Source organism: Polistes dominula, unplaced genomic scaffold (genome assembly GCF_049000335.1).
Source record: "Polistes dominula isolate Pdom_NZ unplaced genomic scaffold, Pdom_raw_medaka contig_22, whole genome shotgun sequence".
Taxonomy (NCBI): Eukaryota; Metazoa; Arthropoda; class Insecta; order Hymenoptera; family Vespidae; genus Polistes; species Polistes dominula.
In genome coordinates this window covers 1,013,752-1,036,696 of record NW_028300966.1, presented here as the reverse complement: position 1 = coordinate 1,036,696, position 22,945 = coordinate 1,013,752, and the positions used below count along the sequence as shown (strand labels likewise).

Genomic DNA, 22,945 nt, shown 5'->3' with positions numbered 1-22,945 from the left:
CAATTATGTAGAAGCAATTTTATTTTTTTAATATTATCGACTGAGCGATATTACCGACACGACGATTCGGAAATAAGATAAAGTTGATATTTAAAATAATAGATGGTGCTGATTACATTAAAAAATAGTGTACAGTGATGACTTGAAACATATGTAACCTGTGTAATTTCAAATATTTACTATTTCGTGTAAAGAATAAGTTAATGAAGAATTTATAAATAACAGATTAAAAAAAAAAAAAAGTTTATTGAAAATATCAAAATTAATTAAAAGAAAATTTGTAAGTGACATAATCTAAATAATAACAGTGACAAATTCATGAGGTGATTCATGATCATCCACACGTGTTATATGATATTTAGTACTTGATATTAGTTTCATTTAATAACAATGACAGATTCTGAAACTAAAGAAGCACCAGCAGAAGATACTAAAGAGAAAGATGAAAATAATCCTTACGCTTATCTCGAAAGAGAAAATTTCACATCAGAAAAGTTTAAAGTTGAAGTACGCGGATTGCCCAAATATTATGGAATTGGAGAATTTAAAAAATTATTGACCATCAAGCTTAAATTAAAACCATGCAAGGTTAAATCAATGAAAGATTCCAACGGTTGGCTTTATGTTAGTTTTAGAAGTGAAGAATGTCGTGCACAAGCTATATCAACTTTAAATGGAATTACATGGAAAAATTGCAAACTTACCGCTCAGGTATTATCATTGATCTGTTTTTTTTGTTTTTTTTGTTTATAAGAGACAACTTTTAAAACAATTTCATTCTCATTCAAATATTGACTTTTCATTTTGTTATTTAGATCGCTAAACCTGCTCCAGATCCATTTATAAAACGAAAATTAGAAAAGAATAAGACTAATAAGAAATTAAACGCTAACACTGATCCGAATATGTCTGACATGGATAAAATTAAATTACAAACTACTCCTCTATGGAATATGTCTTATCCAGATCAAGTACGACGATATTATACATTTCTTTAACTCTTTGAGGCACACATGGGATATTTTTAGTCCCACTTTGAAATATTATTGCAATAGCTACTACACATGCTCATAAGTTTATATTTCTTCTTATTTATGCAAAACAATTGGTTATTAACTCTTTTTTTTAATATGTTTTTACATTATTACATTATGCAATAATTTTATTAAAAGATATACCAATTTTGTTTCATTTAAAAACTTAATCAAATTTTTCTATGCAACATAGGTCTATTTTATTATCTGAAATTCTATGCCGCAAAGAGTTAAAAGATTATCTCAAATGTTTTTTTTATACACCATATATAAATATTGAAATATTGTTTTTATTAATATTTCAGCTCAAATTCAAGCAAGAAGAAATGAAGTCTGTATTAATAGAACTCGCACAGAAAATGCTTAGTAATTACAATAATCAGAATGGTTTGAAACTATCAAAATGGCTTCATTCGCAAAAGGAACTCTATGAAGGTTTACCTTGTGAATTAAAACCTATACTATATGCTGATAGTACAGAAGGTTATAGAAACAAATGTGAATTTACAATTGGTAAATGATGAATAACGTTTTGCATATTATATTAAGATATTATATATTATAATAAATAAATTGTAACTATTGTTAATATTTGAATTATATTCCAGGTAAAAATGTAAAAGGTGATAAAGTAATAATTGGATTCAGACTGTCTAGTTATGCTGATGGTTGTACAGCAGTTGGTCCTATCGATGATCTCTGTCATATTCCTACAAGTATGAAAACTGCTATGAAGGTAATATTATATTTTATTGTTGAATGATTTGATCTATGTGTCAAATAATTTCAATCTATTTATATTATAGATTTTAGAAGAATTTATACAAATGTCTGGTTTAGAACCTTTTAATCCAGTTGATAACAGTGGATATTGGAAACAAGTTACTGTTAGAACCAGTCGTCTCAATCAATTAATGTTAATAGTTGGAATAAATCCTCAAGATTTGAGCGATGACAAATTACAAGAATTACAAACAATGCTGAAAGAATTTGTCGAAATTGGAAAAGGATCCAGTATAAATGTTACATCACTTTATTTTCAAATAATGAGAAAAAAGTAGGTTAATAATTAAATGACAAATATATTATTACATCGTCATTTTTCTATAATTTGTTTTTATTTATATTTTACAGAAGTGCTGGTAGTGAGCCTGGAAATACTATACAGCATATAAGTGGAGCCGAGTATATAGAAGAAATGTTGTTAAATAAGAAATTTCGTATATCACCGCAAGCCTTTTTTCAAATAAATACATTAGGTGCTGAAGTTTTATATAAAGCAATTATCGATATGGCAGAACCAACTAATGATACTACAGTACTAGACATTTGTTGTGGTACTGGTTCTATAGGTTTATCTTTCTCAGAGGTATGCTTATATATATATTGTGTATGATTAATGAAACGCAAAAACAAATTTTGCTCTTTACCTTAGTTGATTCTTATTTTTATACAGCATTGCGGTGAAGTGTTAGGAGTAGAAATTGTACCTGATGCTATTAAAGATGCTAAACAAAATGTTATTCAAAATGGTATTACCAATAGTGACTTTTTTTCTGGTAAAGCAGAAAAGATTCTATATCCTATTGTACAAAGGGCAACCAAATCTCGTATCGTAGCTGTGCTTGATCCACCAAGAGCTGGTATAGGTAAGTAAACAAACATTTCTATATGTATGTAGAGATATTATATCAAATAAATAATGAAATCATTTTACACATATTTATTTGTAGATCAAAAAACATTATTAACGTTACGTAGGACTAATAAATTGAATAGATTGATTTATATATCTTGTAATCCTCAAGCTGCTATGAAAAATTTGTTGGATCTTACAAGACCAAGATCGAAATTATTTGCTGGCAAACCTTTTGTACCGATCAAAGCTGTTCCTGTAGATATGTTTCCTCATACGAATCATTGTGAATTAATAATATGCTTTGAAAGATTTACTGAAGATACAGACTCGAACGATGATGATTTAAATAATATTTAAATTAAATATTGTTATTATTATGTAATTCTATACATATATATTTTTAATTATCAATAATATTGTGGTAATATTTTCTATACGATGTACGAAACAAAAAGACTAAACAAACAACAAATCATTTTCAACAAATAGATACAAAAATGATCTAATGATTGATTAACATTATTTCATATCCCGTATCGCTTTATAATTATTATTCTATTAAATAATATCGCAAATATAATTGTTAAACTTATTGATTAATAAATCTGTAAAATATAAATAGTTTAACAACATTTCAATATTTTTATAAAGAGGTACGGATTTTTGGTTATTAATTATATTCCTATTTGTAACATTATTTATCTCATGGAAATTGATCATCACGTGTGTTCATTTTCGATCTTACCTTGAAGAGAAGAAGAAGACTGTTGTTTCAAATTTAAAAAATATTGTAAAATGCAATAAGATGTGAGTCATGTAAAGCTTATCTCAATAAAAATATTTCATCTTCATCTTGTCGTAAAACTCAAATGCGCACGCACTGTGCGAGATGATGAGAAATATTTATTGCAATTATTAAATCGATACAAAAAACAAAAAACAAAAACAAAATAAAAATCGCATTTGTTAGATTATATAATTGTTATTGTTTATTTCATTGAAACATCAGCCATGAGAGGGAGTCATTGACCAGTGATTAGAAATTAACAATAAAATTCAACATTGACAATGCTTAAAATTATAATACGACAATAATAAATAAATTAATCATGATTGTTAAAATAATTTCATTTGAATCTAATTAATTAGTTTGATTGATTGAATATAATTATCTCCAGTTTAGAATATTAATGTTGTTTAATTGATTTCTTAGCGAAAAAGAAGACGAAAGAAATAACAAACTGAATTCTTCGAAACTAATTAAAAATAAAGAAGAAATTTGCTATCAGTCAAAGCATAGGAATAATTGTATTAAGAACTTTCTTTAGCAATTGATAAATCATCAATCAGCAATTGATTCAGAGAAATGTTATCACTTCTTTTTGAAGCATGTTACAGCATTGAAATAACATCTCCAATAAACGCGACTTTTCGATTGTCCTCTTCGTTGTAAATCCATCTATAAAAAAAAAAAAAAAGAAAATAATCAATCAGATTGCATTTCTTTTCTAACATTCAAATAATAAGATAATTACAAAGAAGAATAATTACTATTAACCTTTGCTTCTTACCACACTTGGTTCAAAGGACCCAGACGACCTTTTTTGCAACTTCAGTCATTTTTCTCAATGGTTCAACTTTGATAATTATTTTCAACATATTTAAATTTAATTTAATACTATAAAACCTATATAGTCTTTTTAAGTAAATATTAAAGAAGTCTCAAAAAAATGTTGAAGTAAATCTATGCAATAGTTTTTTTTATAACAATTTTTCTCGTCCGGGTCCAAGGGACCCGGGTGTGGTAAGCGTGTTACTCCAAGGAAGGGTGGTAAGCAAAGATTAATATGTGTTTACATTGATTGAATTATCATTGTGATTATTACAATTTATTATTAAATTAAATTAAATCTAGTTTTTTTTTTTTTTTTTTTTTTTTTGTTAATGAGAATCATCACCGTTTGTTCTTCAGATGACTGTATTTGTGGATTGGCCATTTGTAGAGGTATAGCTTTTGGTACAGATTTGCTACTTCCAATGTTTCCTCCTTGATTATCTACGACTTTTTGTAAAGCTATCATTAATTGATCAAACAGCAATGCTGCTCGTTTCGGTACAACCTGTTAACAAATATGAGTTTAAAAATAGCATTAAAATAAATAATGTAATATGATTTATGATTGCCAATATATATATATATATATATATACATGTTAAACTTTTATATACAGTAAACGTGTGCGTATATACGCGTTCTTTATTGAATTGTCAGAATATCGTCACACGAATGATCGATAATTTTGATATGTCGTTGCCATTGTATTATGCATTTCTAAAATATACATCGATAACGAGTAAAAGGTTAGAAATAATCATTTTTAATTGCTTCATAATTGGACGCGATTAATTAATTGAGATAACAGTGATTGCATTTTCAAAAGTCAATCAGATCGATCAGTTACAATGAAAGATAATAGTGTTGTTTAATTAAAGAAATTCATTATTCATATATGTATATATATATATATATGTATTTAGTGCGACATTTCATCTTGTCACATTCCGATATCATCTTTTGTTCTAATATTATCAATAATTATTAATTATTTGATAATATGTATTAGAAGAGTATCAAGATAAATAAATAAATAAATAAATAAATAAAAAAAATGTTATATGCGAAGTAGAACACGTTGATTGGTCAATGAAGCGACAATGAATCGGTCAATTAGATTAGTGTGGTATTATTGCTCGAAGCGATTTCTAAACTTGTCGTTCCTTATCTGAATCCAATTATCATGCTTCGTTTATCTAATCTACGATCTAAAATTATCTATTACACAGATATTAAAGTAGATTCTTTTATTTTTTTCTTTTTATAAAAAAAACATTTCACAGTCTTCACGTGTCTATCTATATTTATAATAATTTTAATATATATATATATAAATTACGTCACGTCACGTTGTTTGTCCGCAATGGATTCCTAAACTACTGAACCGATTTTAATCAAATTTTGCACATTGTGTGCAGTTTCATCCAACTTGAAAGATAGGATAGTTTATATTTCAATTTATAATTCGCAATATTATTTTATTGCCAATTATTTGTTTATTAACAAAGGTATCGGACTGATTGTGAGCCACAGCAACACGTGGCGGGACAGGCACCCTTATTATTTATAAAGACTCGATTGTCAAATCGATTTCTTTGTGTAAATTTGTATTTGATTGACGTAGTATATTTCAAAAGTAAAATAACGACAGTGTTATTAAACTCGAAACGATTAAAATATCCTTTGAATGGGATTAAGTATAATATTAAATATTAAAATCATAAATCAAGTGTGTATTAATGTAAAAGTAAATGAAGATAAGGAAAAATCTCCCTGATAAGTTTTAATATTTCTTATTTCAAACAAAGTAGGCGGATGTTATTACAATTTACAATTGTATCCTTTTACGAGTGATAACTGAAACTACAAATAGATATTTTTCGATTGGCAAATATGTGTGTTGGATGTAAACATCGAATGAAGAAACGTAAGAAAAAGAAAATGAAGATGAAAGAAAATAAGGAGGAAAGAGAGAAATGACGATTTCTTCCAATCTTGCAACTTTTATTCTCCCTTTTATTTATTCCATCGATTTCCCAAAGGAACGTGTCAAACAATAAACTTTTATTGTCCTTTTTTTTTTTTTTTTAACATTTCCATTTGTAAAAAGCAAAGGACGAAATAAAAGGAAAGAATTTTCCAAGTTTTTTGTTTTGTTTTGTTTTTCATTGAATTTAAAAATACCGCGCGATTGTTCAAATTAAATGTTTAATTGGTCAATCGTTGTTTTTCGTCTTTGCTCGGACGCGCTCGGCATTTCGCGGGAAATCTTCAGAAATATGAAAGTTCACGTTGTATGGTAATAATAAAGCGTACGATTTGAAAAGAAAATGTCATAACAAATTTTAACGAGATGAATAATGAATGGAAGAAAATAATATATATATATAAATAAATAATATCAATAATTCATTTAATAAACAAAGAAGTGTTGATATTATTTAATTTACATATATATATATATATATATATATATATATATATATATATATATATATATACAAATATACATTTTTGTTTTCAAAAGTTCGTAACTACGATTTACTTTAATTTACATTTCTATTTTTTTTTTTTAATAGTATTCTTCAAAATGTAAATTTTTTTTTTTTTCAAAAGAAACGTCTGAATGTTGAATAGACAGAAAAATGTATTAAAATAAAATACAAAAGACTATATATATATATATATATAGAAATTATTTTTTCAACGTTTATCATTGCAAGTTGCAAAACTGGTTTTTGAATGTATAATAAAAGCTTTTAACGAGAAAGAGAGAGAGAGAGAGAGAGAGAGAGAAAATATAAACGAAGAGAAAGATGATGAAGAAGAGAAATATAAATAGCAAATATCTTGCAAATCGAGTAAAATGTCATTAATAATCATATGCATTGATACTGTTTGATATATGCACCTACGTGCATACGTTGCTTTAATAATGGGCCTCATTTTTAGTAATTTTATTCTTCAAATATTTCTAAAATGACACGGGAATTTATAATGACAATTTATTTTCAATTCAGTTTTGTTTGACAACATTGACAAAGAAAAAAATCATCAAAATTAACAAAATGATTTCTTATCTATCACGTGTATATAAAATATTAATTTTATTATTTGAAAATAACATTTTGTGTCTTAATCTTTGCTTATCACCCAAAATCATTATAAAAAAAAAACCATTGCATAGATTTACTTCAACATTTTTTTGGGGACTTCTTTAATACTTACTTCAAAAGACTATATAGGTTTTATAGCTTTAAATTAAATTTAAATATGTTGAAAAAAATTACCAAACTTGAAACAATTGAGAAAAATGACTCAAGTTGCAAAAAAATAAGGTCTGAGTTCTTTGAACCAAATGTAGTAATAAGCAAAGGTTAAATTTGAGAAGAAAAATTCATGTTAATTTTCAACGTGTTTTTATAAACGTAAAATCATCTTTTTTTTTTTTTCTTCTTATTCTTTTTCTTAATAATTACACAAGGAAAGTACTCCTACGGAAACGATTATATAGAAAAGAACAAAACCAAGGAGATAATATCCTTTGATTTTCTTTTAGAAAGAAGATCAATCCTTTTGGTTGATGGAACGAATACAATAAGCTACACACATGTGTGCGTATACGTAAAAAGAAAAAAAATTAATTTCACCTGTAATATTTCCCCCCCCATTCTATTCTCGACATCGTATAATCCTAGGTCCTTTGTTATCAGCGTTTATAACGTTTGCATACATGTTTACATTTTAACCAACGTTTCAAATGAATATACACATACATACACACACACACACACACACACATATGTGCGTACCAACTACTGTAGATTGACTCTTTGTAAAATGGCAACTTTCTGAATGAACATTTTTCTTCAATGAAAATGAAATTACAACATTTTCTTTCATATTTTCTTCTCACAACTATGTCATTTACCAAATTAAACACAAATTGTTCTAGTGTTTTTTTTTTGTTTTTTTTTTTGTATTCTAATTTACTTTTTTTTTTTTTTATGTGATAAATTTAGTATGTCCCATTTGTTCTCAAATAAGATATCAAATTTTTTTGTTATAATTAGTTAATTAATTTTTCTTTTTTTCGTTTATATTTTTCAAAAGATCACAATATAGTTTTTTCAATGTCGCTATAAATTAAATATAATTTGAAAGATGATTCTAAAGTTTTTAAAAAGGAAAAAAAAGAAAAAATAACGTATCTATTTAAAAGTGTGCGTCTTCTGTGTTATTATACACGTGTCTGTTTATTAAGGTGTAAAACTCGGTAATTAAGTGGGACTACTAAATTCAGAATACTGGATTAATTAATTGGCTTTCAGGTTTGCTAGTGATAACATATCGCGATATTAATTTTCTTCGTGTTTTTATATATCGTTCAAATAAATATTAAAATCAATCAAAACGCATACATGCAATTACTTGTGTAAATGTTTATATATATATATATAAAGATAAAATATTCGTTAGTGTAATTATTTTTTGTTTTGTATAACATTATCCCAGGAGAGTCGGCAACCTTTTCAGTCGAAAGAGCCAAAAATTATAATTTACAACATTTCTAAGATTTAAACAGCCACCCAAAATATTTTTTCTTGCCAACAAAATAAATAATACTCGCATAACTCGCATAAATAAATCTGTTTGATAAAAAAAAAAAAAAAAAAACTAATCTATTTATTCATCGGTTCCCTCGTTAATCAATTCAGAACAATTTTTTTTATTTCCTTTTTTTTTACTCAACTCTTTTAACTAAAGAGCCGCAAAGAGCCGCAAAGAGCCGCAACTTCACATCCAAAGAGATCATCACTTTAAAGATTTACAACGGTGGCTTGAAAAGTTGTGCGATAAGTTTTTCTACCTCGACGATAAATTTTGTAATAAAAAAAAAAAAAAAAAAAATAAATAAAACAAGAAACATAACCGAGGGTTCAATGTGTATATTTTTTGACCCCTGTAGAATTATCAACGAATGAAATTGCTTTCTCTTCATCCCTCTACGTCCGATAAGTTTCAAATAAATAAATAAATACGTAAATCAAGAATTATGAAAGCTGTATCGATTTTCACCAACAAAATTTCAAATATGAACTAGGGTAACAAAAATAGAAAATTGAGAGAGAGAAAGAGAAGTGTATGTGTGTGTGAGAGAGAGAGAAAGAGAGAGAGGGAGAGAGAGAGAGGGGGATCAGAAAGGTGAAAGAAGAAACTGAGGGTGAGTAATTCAGTTTCTTTCTTCGGAAATAGAAGGTAAGAAGTCAAATGTCTGTGATGTTATGATTTAATCGTTATCTCGACGTAGTCAGAGTAATATTTATTATCGTGTTAGAAAATTTCTTAAATAAAAGAAGACTAAATCAAAATCAAATTGTTAAATTTTACAAATTTCAGCATCATCAATCATCATCTTACGCAAATTGGGTTTAAAAATTGAATAAAAAAAAAATGTATTAAAGATTTTCATCATTATCAATCAATAATTCATAATTACACGAGTAGAAATAATGATGATAAACGTAATAGAAAAAAAAACATAAGTATACTATGAGAAGTAAAAATAGAACTTTGTTTTTTTTTTCTTTTTTTTTTTTTTTCACTAAAGAGAATAATAAAAATCTTTATTATCGTCTTTTGCCATTGATCAAAGATTAAAATCGTCTTACGATCATCAGAATGATTATTTCATTTAACTTAAGAAGCTTTCAACGCCATTTCGAATGAACTACCCTAACAAAAAAAAAAAACGTAAATATACTTTCGTTTGATACTAAGAATCCCTTAACGATGATTAAAGCGTTTTCTTATGATGTACACTTTCCATTTATATGGGGTATCATTTTTTTTTTATTTTTTTTTATTAGTCCTTCCACTCCCACTTCATCTATTTTTCATGAGACGAAGATGATAAATCAAAATCATTTACGTATTTTCATACAGATTTTTTTCATTATATATTATATTGTATTAATTATTTAATATATGTATTATATTTTTTTCGTATTTTATTTTATTATATATTTTTACGAATGAAAGTATTGCACTCAGGGACGAGAACAATGGGTGGGATTTGGTTATTTGCGACAATGAACTTTCAAGTTCCTAATGTCAATTAATAATAATAATAATAACAATATATTTTTATATATATATATATATATTATAAAAAATATATATTATTATATATTATTATTTTATATTTATATTTATACAAATAGTATTATATATTCTACAATATTTCATATAGATTGTTAATGAATTTTATTTCAATTACAATTTTAGGTTCACCCTGGTAATTAGAAGAAAAGGATAATCAATCCTTTATAATAGGGGATAAGTAAATTACATTTTGATTTAATTTGCAAATTTTTGTTATAAATATATCCATGAAATTGTTGAAAAATATTTGTAGATCAAGACGATCGTTTAAATATAGTATAATTTGATATCTTTACCTTCTGACGAGAGAAATCTCATTTGTTATGTGCTCATGGCAGGTATTGATTAATTCAATTTCTTAACTATTTTCGTTTCAAAATATCGATCAAATATCGTTAAGAGATTTATGCTCAGTCAAGTGATAAAAAAAAAAAAAAAGAAAAAAGAAATCAAATTCCAAATTTAAATCGTGCACGATTTCTTTCTTTTGAAAAAATATATTTTGATTTATTTTACTCAACGAGTAAATGTGCTTTTCCTATCAGAGATTTCAATGCTCGTAACCGTGTTGATTATATGAATGTGTTTTTCAATGTTATCAATGTATGTGTCTAATACGAACATTAGAAATAAACTTTTGAACAAGAATTTTGAATAATTGCTTGAAACACTAATTTCATTTCGTCTTATTTTTACTTACAGTCATTTCATATTACATTTAAGGGTATTTCCCCTATTGGTTATAAAGGATTACATTTACTAATTACAATCCTAATACTGAATGTAATTATTCTTAGATGGTATAACCCAGGTAAGATGAAATATCCATCTCAAATATAAATTGCATAATTTTCAATCAGAACATTTCCATCTCGTATTATAATAATTCAATTAAATTCAATCATTTATTTTTCAATATATAATATAATATAATATAATATTTTAATAATAATAATAATAATTATTTTTTATTCTAGCTAATATTATGAAAAAAAGAAGAAAAAAAGAAACAAAATAATTAATCAAAGTTTCAAGTTTTAATTATTACCTAGGATTTTTCAAAAGCCCATGTATGTGGGGGCCTATTATGGTTAAAGGTAGAGATACTTTTTAACGAAGACTAATCATAGAATGTTACTTCTCATTTTTCTCATAAAAAAAAAAAACAAAAAACATAAACGAAAGTGTAAAAAGATTACTACAACGTTCAAGCGTGAAATGACCTCGATTAATTAGTCTCTTCTCACCTGGTGCTATGTTTTAATCGACAATTCACTATAGCCTATTCTCATCTCTTTCTATCTACGTTTCAAATTTGTCGAACAATTTCATTCGACAAATTTTATCATCATACGTTTCTACTACCTTTTCCTGATAGCAATTCGAGATAACGAGATACCATTATTTTATTTATTTATTTATTTATTTATTTATTTATTATAAGAGAAGAGAAAATAAAAAAAAAAGTATATCGAGATAAATGTAATAACGTCACGTGCAAACAATAAAAAAATCAAAAATCTAGAATTCGCATACAATATTATTGTTCAACTTATTATCAAAAAAAAAAAAAAAAGGAAGAAATTTTTGACACGACCTTATTTAATTATTAATTTAATTATAAAAACGCGCGCCTGTTCGTATGCAACCCTCCAGACACACTTTGAAAATGTTCTTTGCCAGTGCCATCTACTGAGACAGAATTTTTTTCCACTCAAAACTGTTTATACACGTATGTATGACGGGTTGCCTAACTTTCGGGCAGTAGAAAAAAAATTCCGTCCCATTAGATGGCGCTAGCAAGCAACATTTTCAAAATATGTCTGGAGGGTTGCATTCATGCAGGCGCGCATTTTTGTAATAATTACAAAAAAAAAAAAAAAAGTAAATAATAAAACACTTTTAAAAAAAGTTTTACAAATCAAATATTGTTATAAATAATGATGATTTATAAATAATGATATGTTTGTCTCTTTTTTTTTCTCTTCTTACGTAGTGTTAAGGCCGTTTCTTTACCCCCCCCCCCACTATATCACCGCATTTTATATTTTTTAAATCACACCGATTCTAAAGAAGTTTTCACTTTAAAAATTGAACAATAACACGTGTCAATTGTAACTATGTATTACATATTACAGTGTAACCTCTATTTCATCTTCTCTCGTCACGTTTAAACCAAACTTAGGAAGTTTGACACGCGACGAGACATACAACTTTGCACGACTACTTACTAAAAACACGTATGTTCGCACAATTGTCTATCTACCTATCTGTATAACTATATATCTATGTATGTATATTATACAGTGTCGCTTTTCCTTTTCTCTTATCAGTATTATTATGAACGAGAAACCCCCCCCACCCCACCCCCTCTGACTTGATGATATTCCACTAAAACACGAGACAGTTTTGTCATTATTTTCTACTTTATTTTAAGTACACGTGAAAACCCGTCGACGTATCTCATAAACAAAAGATATAAATAAGATTTTGTCATCTTTCAAACACAACGAATTATCAAATAATAATATTGTTCGACTAAATTAATTATTATTACAAAAAAATCTACTGTGTATATATCAATCTAATTGGATTTAATATGATTTTGATGAGAAACGAAACAAAAGAAAAATATAGAAGATCCTATTATTTATTTTATTTTTTTTTTTATTACAGGACGATCAAATAAACCGAGAAAGATAAAAAGATAAAGAGATATGAAATGTAGAAAATGAAAGAAATAAAATAAAAAAAAAAAAACTAAAACTAAAACTAAAAGCAAAAGCAAAAGAAAGAAAGAATATTAAACGTTGTAGACTGGTTACTGTTATTGTTCTTGTTGTTCTTGTTGTTATTTGATAGAAGATAAAAAATTAATAAAAAAAAAAAAAAAAAACAAGAAATAACTAAGGAAGCTAAGGATTAAGATAGATGTATCTACGTAAGCAGATACTACTACTAGAGGGTTACAACAATATGATAGAATTGAATTTTCCTTAATGCAATTACTGCGTGCTGGTGTACGCTAAACTCAGCTAAGCTTAGCTCAGTTTTCTTATCATCGTCGTCGTCGTAGTCGTCGTCGTAGTCGTTGTCTTGGTAAAGATGAACGAAGAAATTAGCTTGCGTAATCGTGTTCTTTCTATTTATCTCCATGATTTAGAAAGTGAGTGAGTGAGAAAGAGAGAGAATGAAAAACACGCGTACAACGTACGACGATACTTGAGATCAACATTTTTTATCAATGAAATATGAAATGAAAGTAACGAGATATAAAAAGATAATAAATCATTCATAATAATAATAATAATAATAATAATGATCGTTATAATAACATTTAAGTATCTCAAGTAATCTAAAACAATTCTAATGACAATTAGTATAATTCACGATATAGAAGATTAAAAATAATAACAAAATAAAACATTGAAACTATTAATATTTATATTGTTCTAATTGTTCTATTGAAATATTTATCTATCGTTCTCATTGAGTTAGTCAGTCAATTGATTATAGTCACAAATGTTACTTCCACCATTTACCTTTGGATTTATTTTCAGTGCTATTGCTATTGCATTTCTATTTACATTTTGATAATTAATTTACATTATTTTCTATTATTTTAATCTTATTCTTCAAAATTATTTCATTGTAAGTAAAATGCAATGTGACGATACCATTATATTTATTAATTACTATCTTTCTTTCTTTCTTTCTTTCTTTCTTTCTTTCTTTCTTTCTTTTCTATTAAGGTTTAAAAGCAAACCAAGCAAAACCTCTTGTCAAATTATTAGAAATGAAACATAATCAATCTGTTGCAATTAATAATTATTATTTCTATTTTTATATATTGTTTCTTGTCTTTGAAATGTTATAGAAATAAATATTTTCTTTTTGAAAATTTAAATCATTAATTAGATGATCGAATTAGATTATCAATTGAACACACACTATGCATTATTATAATATTATTTTTAAATCATACATAATTAATAATAATTATATTTGATCTAAACACAATTATAATAAATTTAGTTACGTGTTAAAGATTGTTTTTGTTCTGTTTGTTTGTTTTTTGTTTCTTTTTTTTTAATGTTAGAAACGTTTCAAATGAAACTATTATAACGTTAGCATATTTCAAAGTTAAACGTGTTAAATCTGAAATTAAAGGAGTAGTACGTAAATTTAGTGTTTATCGGTCGAATAGTTTGGGCGCGAAATTTTGCGGCTTTTAGAGAAACACACACACACACACACACACACACACACACACACACACACACACACACACACACACACACACACACACACACACACACAGAGAGAGAGACATAACACAAGAATGTTTAATGAATCGTATTCGTCGAACACACATATATCGAGGGAATTGCTGAATTGTTACTAATAACGTGTAGTAGCATTTGTTTAACTTATCGCTTGTAAATTTAGTACAATGGATAATCATGGTTAATCACATTTCAATAATTATATGTTTCAATTAGGTTAATAAATTTGATTTGTCATCGATCAAAAAAAAAAACAAAAAAAAAAACAAAAAAAAAAAGAAAAAATAAACAAAAATACAAATATTTAAAGATATTTTTTATTCGATGATATAAAAAAAAAAAAATTTTTTTACGATAAATTTATCATCTAACACACGCATACTTAATAAAATTATGATTTTTTAATTATTGTAAACATTTGATTTATTATTAAGTAAATAAACTACTCACCGTGTACTCGTTGTATTTCGGATAATCAGGGTAATCAGTATTGTCTATTAATGGATTATTATTATTATTATTATTATTGTTATTGTTGTTTCTTTTGACAATTAGTTGATCAAATTTTGCACAGATGATAAATGGTATTAGAATTAATACGAGAAACGAATAAATTACGTTATTTTTCATCATAGTTATTCTCCTAGTACTACACAAGTACTTATTTTCTCCTAGTAATATTATCTATGATCAATTCTTCTTCATTCAATTATTGAATTATTAAACAATTATCAGATTTCTTTCTTTCTTTCTTTCTTTCTTTCTTTCTTTCTTTATTATAGTTAATCAAATTAAATTCCAATTCTGTCACGACGAATTATTTGATGATCGTTTTATCTCTTCTTCCTTTTTTTTTTTTTTATCTTCTTCTTTTATTTTCCTTCCTGTTGTTTATAAACACCTCGTTGCGTGTTAATCGTTCACACCTTTCCTATGTTCACACCTTTCCAACAAAAAATTTCTTTCCTTTGAATTTTAATATTTTTACTCGTATGTGCAAATTCTGATTATGGTTTTATTTCAATTTGTTTTCATATCGACACACGATCACAATATATACATATATATATATAGATATCTATATATATATGTATATATGTATGTATTTAGAATAGGGAATTAATTTATCGATAGTTTTCTATTTGATCTGTCCGTGATGTCAACGAAGAAAGTACTCTCGAGGACGCAATGAAACAACCGCGCCGGCGAAAGCGCTTCTATTTATTTGGAATATGGCGCGCAAGCGCTTTTAAACGTTCACTGAGATTTTCTTCTCGTTTTCTTCTCTTTTAACGTTATAATAAATAATAATAATAATAATAATAATAATTCGTAAAATTCGTTGTTAATTCGTAAATCGAAGTTATTCTTTTTTTTTTTTTTTTTATTAGTATTATATTTAGGAATGTTAATAAACTTTTTCTTGAAAAACTTCCTATAAATTTCGTTAAATTAAATTTTTTTGTTTTGTTTTTTTTCGTTGGAAAAACGTAGTAATACAACGAACGAATAGAACGAATTTGTTTTTTTTTTTTATTTATTTATAGAATAAATTTTAGAAAAGATTTTTTCGTCAATTGACTAATTAAAAATGCAAAATATTCATGCTTTAAAAAAAAAAAAATAATAATTTCGTATTTATAATTTATTTTAATTCTACGTACTATGTCAAGAATTTCGATTATTTATTTATAAATACATTTTTCGTCTCAATTCATGTACACACCTATTTTTATTTATTTGTATTTCTCTCTCTGTAAATCTATCGGTGAATTTTTAATTTTAAAACCTCCTTTTTTTAATCTTTACATCAAATTATTTTTCTAACTTAAAAAGTAACCAAATTTTCCAAACTCTATTCCTCCTAATTACAATTCTATTTTCGATGCAATTATTAACTCGTTGAACTTATCTTGAAATAAATAAATAAATAAATAAATAAATAAATAAATAAAATAAAAAAAAAAAAGAATAGAAATATGTGTCATCGTTATTGATTATTTATTAGATTTTATTCATCACAATCGATTACAATAATATCGTGCATGTGCATATCGTGTGGTATATTAAATTGATTGATTTATTTAAATGAAATAAACAATATCGCGAGAAGTGATCCCATTTCATCGTAGATATTATTATCAATAATATTCTATTATCTATGATATATTATTCGTATTTATTCAAATAGATGATGATAGGTGAAAAACAAATAGGAAGATTAAAGGATGCGAATCTTTGGTTGAGAACGATTAACGAATCCAATTATTCACGTTTGATAGGTGTCGATCAGAAAGACCAAACGAAGCAAACCATTTGAAGGCGTATCGTTAGGATAACTCATTTAATTGGTTAACGATAAGAGGACACCCCAGGTTAGTCCTAAACGTAATGATAAACGTGGGTTGCACATTTTAAATGCATTTATTGATTTTATAATCATTCTTCTCTCTTTTTTTTTTTTTTTTTTTTTTTAAATATTTTATTAACATTTTTTCTTGCGTTTCTGCTTTGAAAATATTCAACAAACTCTCCCCACATCGTTTCGTACATGCAATTATCGTGTGACAATCATTTGAAAACGTAAAATTAGTATTGTTTATAACAAATAATCTAATGATTTATTTTCTTTACCATGTTTTTCCACATTGGTTAAATTATTTTCCGAATTCGTACTTAAAGTATATGAATTGTGTGGAATATGGTAGCCTCGTTTTTGAGGCTATCGTTCAGACTGCATTTGTTTCTAGCAATGGAAAAGTCGATTAAAGGGTTCGATATGTGTTGGCAATGAAAAGCTGATCAATCAATACTAATGGTTAATAAAGTGTTAACACGTTGCCGCACACTTTTAATTTGACGATCGTGCTTAGAAATACGAAGATCGGACGGCTATAGCCGTCATTTGCGGCAATGGGTTAAAATACAAAATAAAATGTCCGTGAGAAAACATTTTGTCATTTTAACTCGACACAATATGGAATTTGTCTTAATTAACATAATTACGAGAATTTCAAAAAAAAAAAAAAAAAAAAAAAAAAAAACGAAAAGTTACGAATTTATATAATTTTTGTTTTTTGAAAGTGAAAACTTCTTTCGAATCAGGGTGATTTGAAAATTGTAAAAACGAAAGAACGTAAAACCGATGAAACAAAAATAATTAATAAATAAAATTAATTAAACAAAAAAAAATTACTTTTTAATATTATATTTAATATATTTAATATAAAATATATTTTAATATAAAATATAATAATATATTTAATATAAAATTTAATATTATATATATTTTAAAAATTAATAATTTTAAAGACACTTTTTAATAATGTGAATGACTTGTACACGTCTTGTAATTTTTACTCATACCTTTGTATATATATTTTTTTTTAATAATTTTGATATTATTTGTATTAAATAAATGAAAAATATTGCAAGACAAAGGCGAAAAAAAGAAAACAAAAAAAAAAAATACTTGATAGTTGTTCGACGTTGAAATATCATGCTCATTGACAGATGTTTAGAAAAGAGGGATGGAAAAAAAAATCGATTTAATTATGTATACTACCTTTGTACAGTCACGTACAGGTCATAATTAAGGACTACATAATAACATTCGGTCTTGAACGTTATCCTACCTACGTGACGAATTATCTTTTTTTTTCTTTTTCTTTTTCTTTTTTTCTTCCATCTTTACTCACTTTGTTCATCTTCAAACTTTTTCCCATTTCTATTCCCTTTTGTCAAAATGTACACCCGATCTTACCCGTTCAAATTCACGTTTAATAGACTTCGTAAACTAGCTGACCTTACGAACTAATAGATTGATTACGAAGGGATAATCTGATGAAATGCTAGTAAAAAAAAAAAAAAAAAAAATATATATATATAAAAAAAGAAATTATATAAGACAGACAAAACCACCACTTTTGTTTCCATATTTTATTTAAAAAAAAAAAAAACAAGAAGAAAAAAAAAAGAATAAGAAAATCGTAAAAATTAAAATAATGTCAATTTAATAAAAATATAATAAAATAAGAAAAAATTATATATTATTATTATATAATAATAATAATAATTTAAAAAAATTATAATTTAATAATAAATAAGAAAAAAAAAACAAAAATAAGATTAACAACTTCATACATCTAATTGCTGTATAATTTGCTACCATCATTTACAAATTTATGATAAAAAAAAAAACAAAAAAAAAAACAACAACAACAACAACAATCTGAAGATTTATCTCTAAATTAATAATAAAACAAAAAAAAATTTATTTATATTAGATTTGATTTAAATAAATATCAAATATATATTAGAAGTATAAATTTGAGAAAAGTCATGAACTAAAGTGTCATTAATGACCTTAGCACGTCGTAGGGTGCTTTTTTCAATTGGCGTCTGGGATGCGAAAGTGAAGACGACGATGATTGGCGTTGTTCGTTTGAAAATGATTGTGGGTGTAGTAAACGACGTAATAAAAAAAGGATGCTTAATTTATTACTGTCCTGTAACCCATCTTTTTCTCTCTCTCTCTATCTCTCTCTCTCTCTTTCTTTCTTTTCCTTTCATATTTGCCTTATGTCCATACAGAAAGAATATGCATTATATGTGATATTTATTTTACGTACATCTTGATAAGGTCAAATTTAATTAATCCGTTAATCTATTGATCCATTAATTCGGCTTTAATATATTTGGTCAGAATTTTTATGAACATTTTTTTTTTCAAAAAAATTCTATTTTATAAAAAAAAAAACAAACAATCAATATGAATGAGATTAATATCGTTCGATAGAAATACTATTTTAGGAATATGTTAATTAAATTATTATTATAATATAGACAAGAATATGTTGTAATAATAAATTGATATACAGCATATGTATTGAAATTTTACTAAATCATTTAAAATGCATATTAATAGTTTTTGAATTAGATCGATGTCGCATTGATAGTTTGTTATAAATAATGATTCATTTGTTTTTCAAAACACCAACTCAATAAATAGTAATCTAGTTGATTAATTATTATTATTATTATTATTATTAATTGGCATTAGAAACTCGAAAGTTCATTGCTGCAAATACCAAATCCCGCCATTGTACCCGTCCCTGAGCGCAATTCTTCCATTCGCGGTCTTTGTATTCTATTTCTTTTAAGGTCCCTTCTAATATTATCCTCATCTGATTGATTTGAATAATATTTAAAATTATAATATAACATAACTATTACGTCAATACTATAATATAATATAATATTATATTTCTTTATACAGGGTGATTCATGAATTGATATTGAAACAATACATTGTTACATTCTCCTTATATAATTTCAAATATCTTCTAAACTATTGACATTTCGATGACCTTCACTTAATACTTTTTAACGCAGAATAAAAAAAGGAATCGAATGGTGTGAAAAAAATTGTAAGGTTGCGTTAAAAAAAAAAAAAAAAAGTACAACTGCATCTAGCGGGTGCATCGATGCATTTTCAAAAAAAAACAAGTAAGATCATATAAAGTTGACATTTGTTTGTGCCATATAACTTTTAAAAAGTTATTACCCGTCTCCGTTCCAAGAATCACCCTGTATAAGGTAATATATTAGAACGCGATTTAGATGGTCAGAAACAAACAGAACAAAAGTAAAAGTACTTTTACACGACACTGTATGTCAATCAGAATGTTGGTAGGTGTCCAGAATAATGGTAAGTACGAAATGACAACGTAAAGGTTTCTCTGGTAGCACTTAACCACCTGCTGACTTGTTTTCTTCTTTTATTTCTTTTTTTTTCTTTTTTTATGTAAAAGAATAAAGCATGTGTTCGATTATCCATATTTCGTTATAACGCATTACTTACTTTTTACACAATATATTAGTGATTTCTTTTATTTTCATTTTATCTTACATATTCGAAATTTTTTATTCACTATGGATCTATTTTTTTCTTTCTAATTGCATCTTTTTAACAGGTAAAATAATTTAATTAAAATATATCCAGTTAAGTTATGTTAGATTCCTGTTTTATAGAACGTCGGTAATAATAAATTCTTGTTTATCGACTATCAGCAAAAGTCAATTTTTCCATCATATTATTTTTAAACAAATTGAAAATACATCATCCGCCGATTCCCATCATATCTGATGTCGGGATTTTGTTCTTTAAAAATTCATTTTACATGCTAGAAATAATTTCAATCAATTATTTGATTTAATTAATGTATATTCTAATGATTTAAATTTTATATAGAAAGTTTCTTTTACAAGTGTGCAAAATTTGAAAAAAAAAAAAATTTCTGAGTATCTCTCCTGGTCTGATAATTATGAGAATTTGATATTTGTTTTAATTAATTACAAATATTTGATATTTATATTTACTAATAGTTAAAGATTTATTGTTAAAATCAAACCTCTATATATTTTTTTCATTATTTTATTTCTTCTTTTATTTTATTTTATTTTATTTTATTTTCATGAAAGTTTGTAAGAAAATTGATTAACGTTTCAATACTTTTGTTTGGCACTTAATACATATATATATATATATACATTTATATTCATTCCATATGCACAATTCCATATGTTAGATCATAAAAGAGTGTAACAGGCATATAATTCTCAATTTCCATCGTGTTCGAGTATCTGTATTTGACACGTGTTTGTCAGATTTTAAACAAATGTACAAATTAATGAATGAGAATGCTTCGTAAAAAGGTAAATCGACTGCAGTCGCCACTTTTCGATCGATGTTTTAAATAAAGGATATATGTTTTTTGTTCTTTATCGATTTACACTAAACAAAATATCAAAGGGTTGAAGTTTCGCGTAATAAGGGTTGAATATAGAATGCCGCGTCACTAAAACAGTTATATCTCCGAAAATAATTTGAATTTTGAAAAATCCTTTTAAAGACATATTCTTAAAAAGTTAAGCTTTGGAAATATGAAAAAAAAAAAAATATCGATTTTTTCCAATTTCTAGATCAGAATACCCCCTTGAAACATATGTGAGACAATAAACAATATAAATGCATAAATACTTTACATTTTTATAATCTTATACTTATGCATCAAAATATAATATTTATATATTGAAAATATATTACACAGAAGATAGGTTTGTATATAAATGATCAAAAAAAAAAAAAAAAAAAAAAAAATAAAGAAGATTGGATCAAATGTATCGATATTGTAAAGAAAATTGAACATATGTGTTGTACGTTCTCGTATGTATCTCTATGTATATGTATATAAAGTATCTCCTAGGTTACTATAATCATAATGGAGATAGCAAAGATTGTTTATAGTTCGTTTGCATTGAAGAATATTATTTGAAAATCGATATATTACAGATGATAGTGTCGTTACGTTTGTCTATTGCAATTCATCGATATCAAAGGTCTATTCAATTTTCCCCATCAAGTGTCTGAACTGATTAATAATCTTTCCGAGAGAAACGTAGTTGATCAATATTTTAAAAGATAATTTTTAATTGAATAGTTAAATTATATTTGATTTAAATATTACATTTCAGAGATTTTGTAAGATAATTAAAAAAAAAAAAAAACACTTTCTTCTTTTTCATATGAAAATATCTGGTTATATTATATTACGATAGAATTAAAAGTATTCATTAGTTATAACAAATATGAAATAATAAATATTATTGTATAATATATGTACGTACATGTGGATAATCCTATTACGAATATATTTCAGATATTATAAATTGAAACAAAATCATGATAATAAATATGAGAAAATGTCATTTAACGAATGTTTGACAAATTTCAAAAAGAAAATCCAATACACATGTACTCCTTGACTTCCCATTATTTAATTCGATTGTTTATCAAAAGTACGATAGTTTGTTGCAAATATAATATACTTCTTCCATCCTATCAAGAGCTTTTGAAATTTATCACAAAGAAAAATCTATTGCACTTGATCAAATATTCAAACTTTGACACCTACTTTTCCTACAATTGATATATTATTTGTTTTCTAACATAAGTAAATGCGTGAAACTATGTATCATATTTTTCTTATACACCCTATATGTTTATAATGTGTATACACATATACATACATACATATATGCAATAGTACATTGCATAAAATACTAATTATATACACAAATACTGTTCGCGGGTTAATTGCTTGCGTTTGATTTTCCATTTATTCGATAACCGCATATTGTGTGC

The 22,945-nt window shown here is 25.7% G+C and overlaps 2 protein-coding genes across 3 annotated transcripts; one reads left to right on the top strand and one right to left on the bottom strand.

The window, feature by feature from the left end:
* Positions 1–50: 50 nt before the first annotated feature.
* Positions 51–3,630, top strand: LOC107069410 (tRNA (uracil-5-)-methyltransferase homolog A). Of its 2 annotated transcripts, XM_089173048.1 has the most exons (9): positions 51–280; positions 398–711; positions 816–971; positions 1,340–1,547; positions 1,643–1,770; positions 1,841–2,091; positions 2,169–2,403; positions 2,491–2,683; positions 2,768–3,630. In XM_089173048.1, exons 2-9 carry the CDS (start codon positions 598–600, stop codon positions 3,028–3,030), a joined length of 1,548 nt encoding a protein of 515 aa, XP_089029174.1. In that variant the 5' UTR covers positions 51–280; positions 398–597; the 3' UTR covers positions 3,031–3,630. The 2 variants fall into 2 exon arrangements, with proteins under 2 accessions (XP_089029174.1, XP_015182195.1); XM_015326709.2 differs by having other exon boundaries at positions 51–711.
* A 146-nt stretch (positions 3,631–3,776) lies between these two features.
* Positions 3,777–15,943, bottom strand: LOC107069409 (uncharacterized). The gene is made up of 3 exons (XM_015326708.2): positions 15,190–15,943; positions 4,632–4,793; positions 3,777–4,132 (listed from the first exon to the last, which is right to left on the bottom strand). The coding sequence occupies exons 1-3, from the start codon at positions 15,370–15,372 to the stop codon at positions 4,046–4,048; spliced, it is 432 nt and encodes a 143-aa protein (XP_015182194.2). The 5' UTR covers positions 15,373–15,943; the 3' UTR covers positions 3,777–4,045.
* Between the last annotated feature and the right edge of the window lie 7,002 nt (positions 15,944–22,945).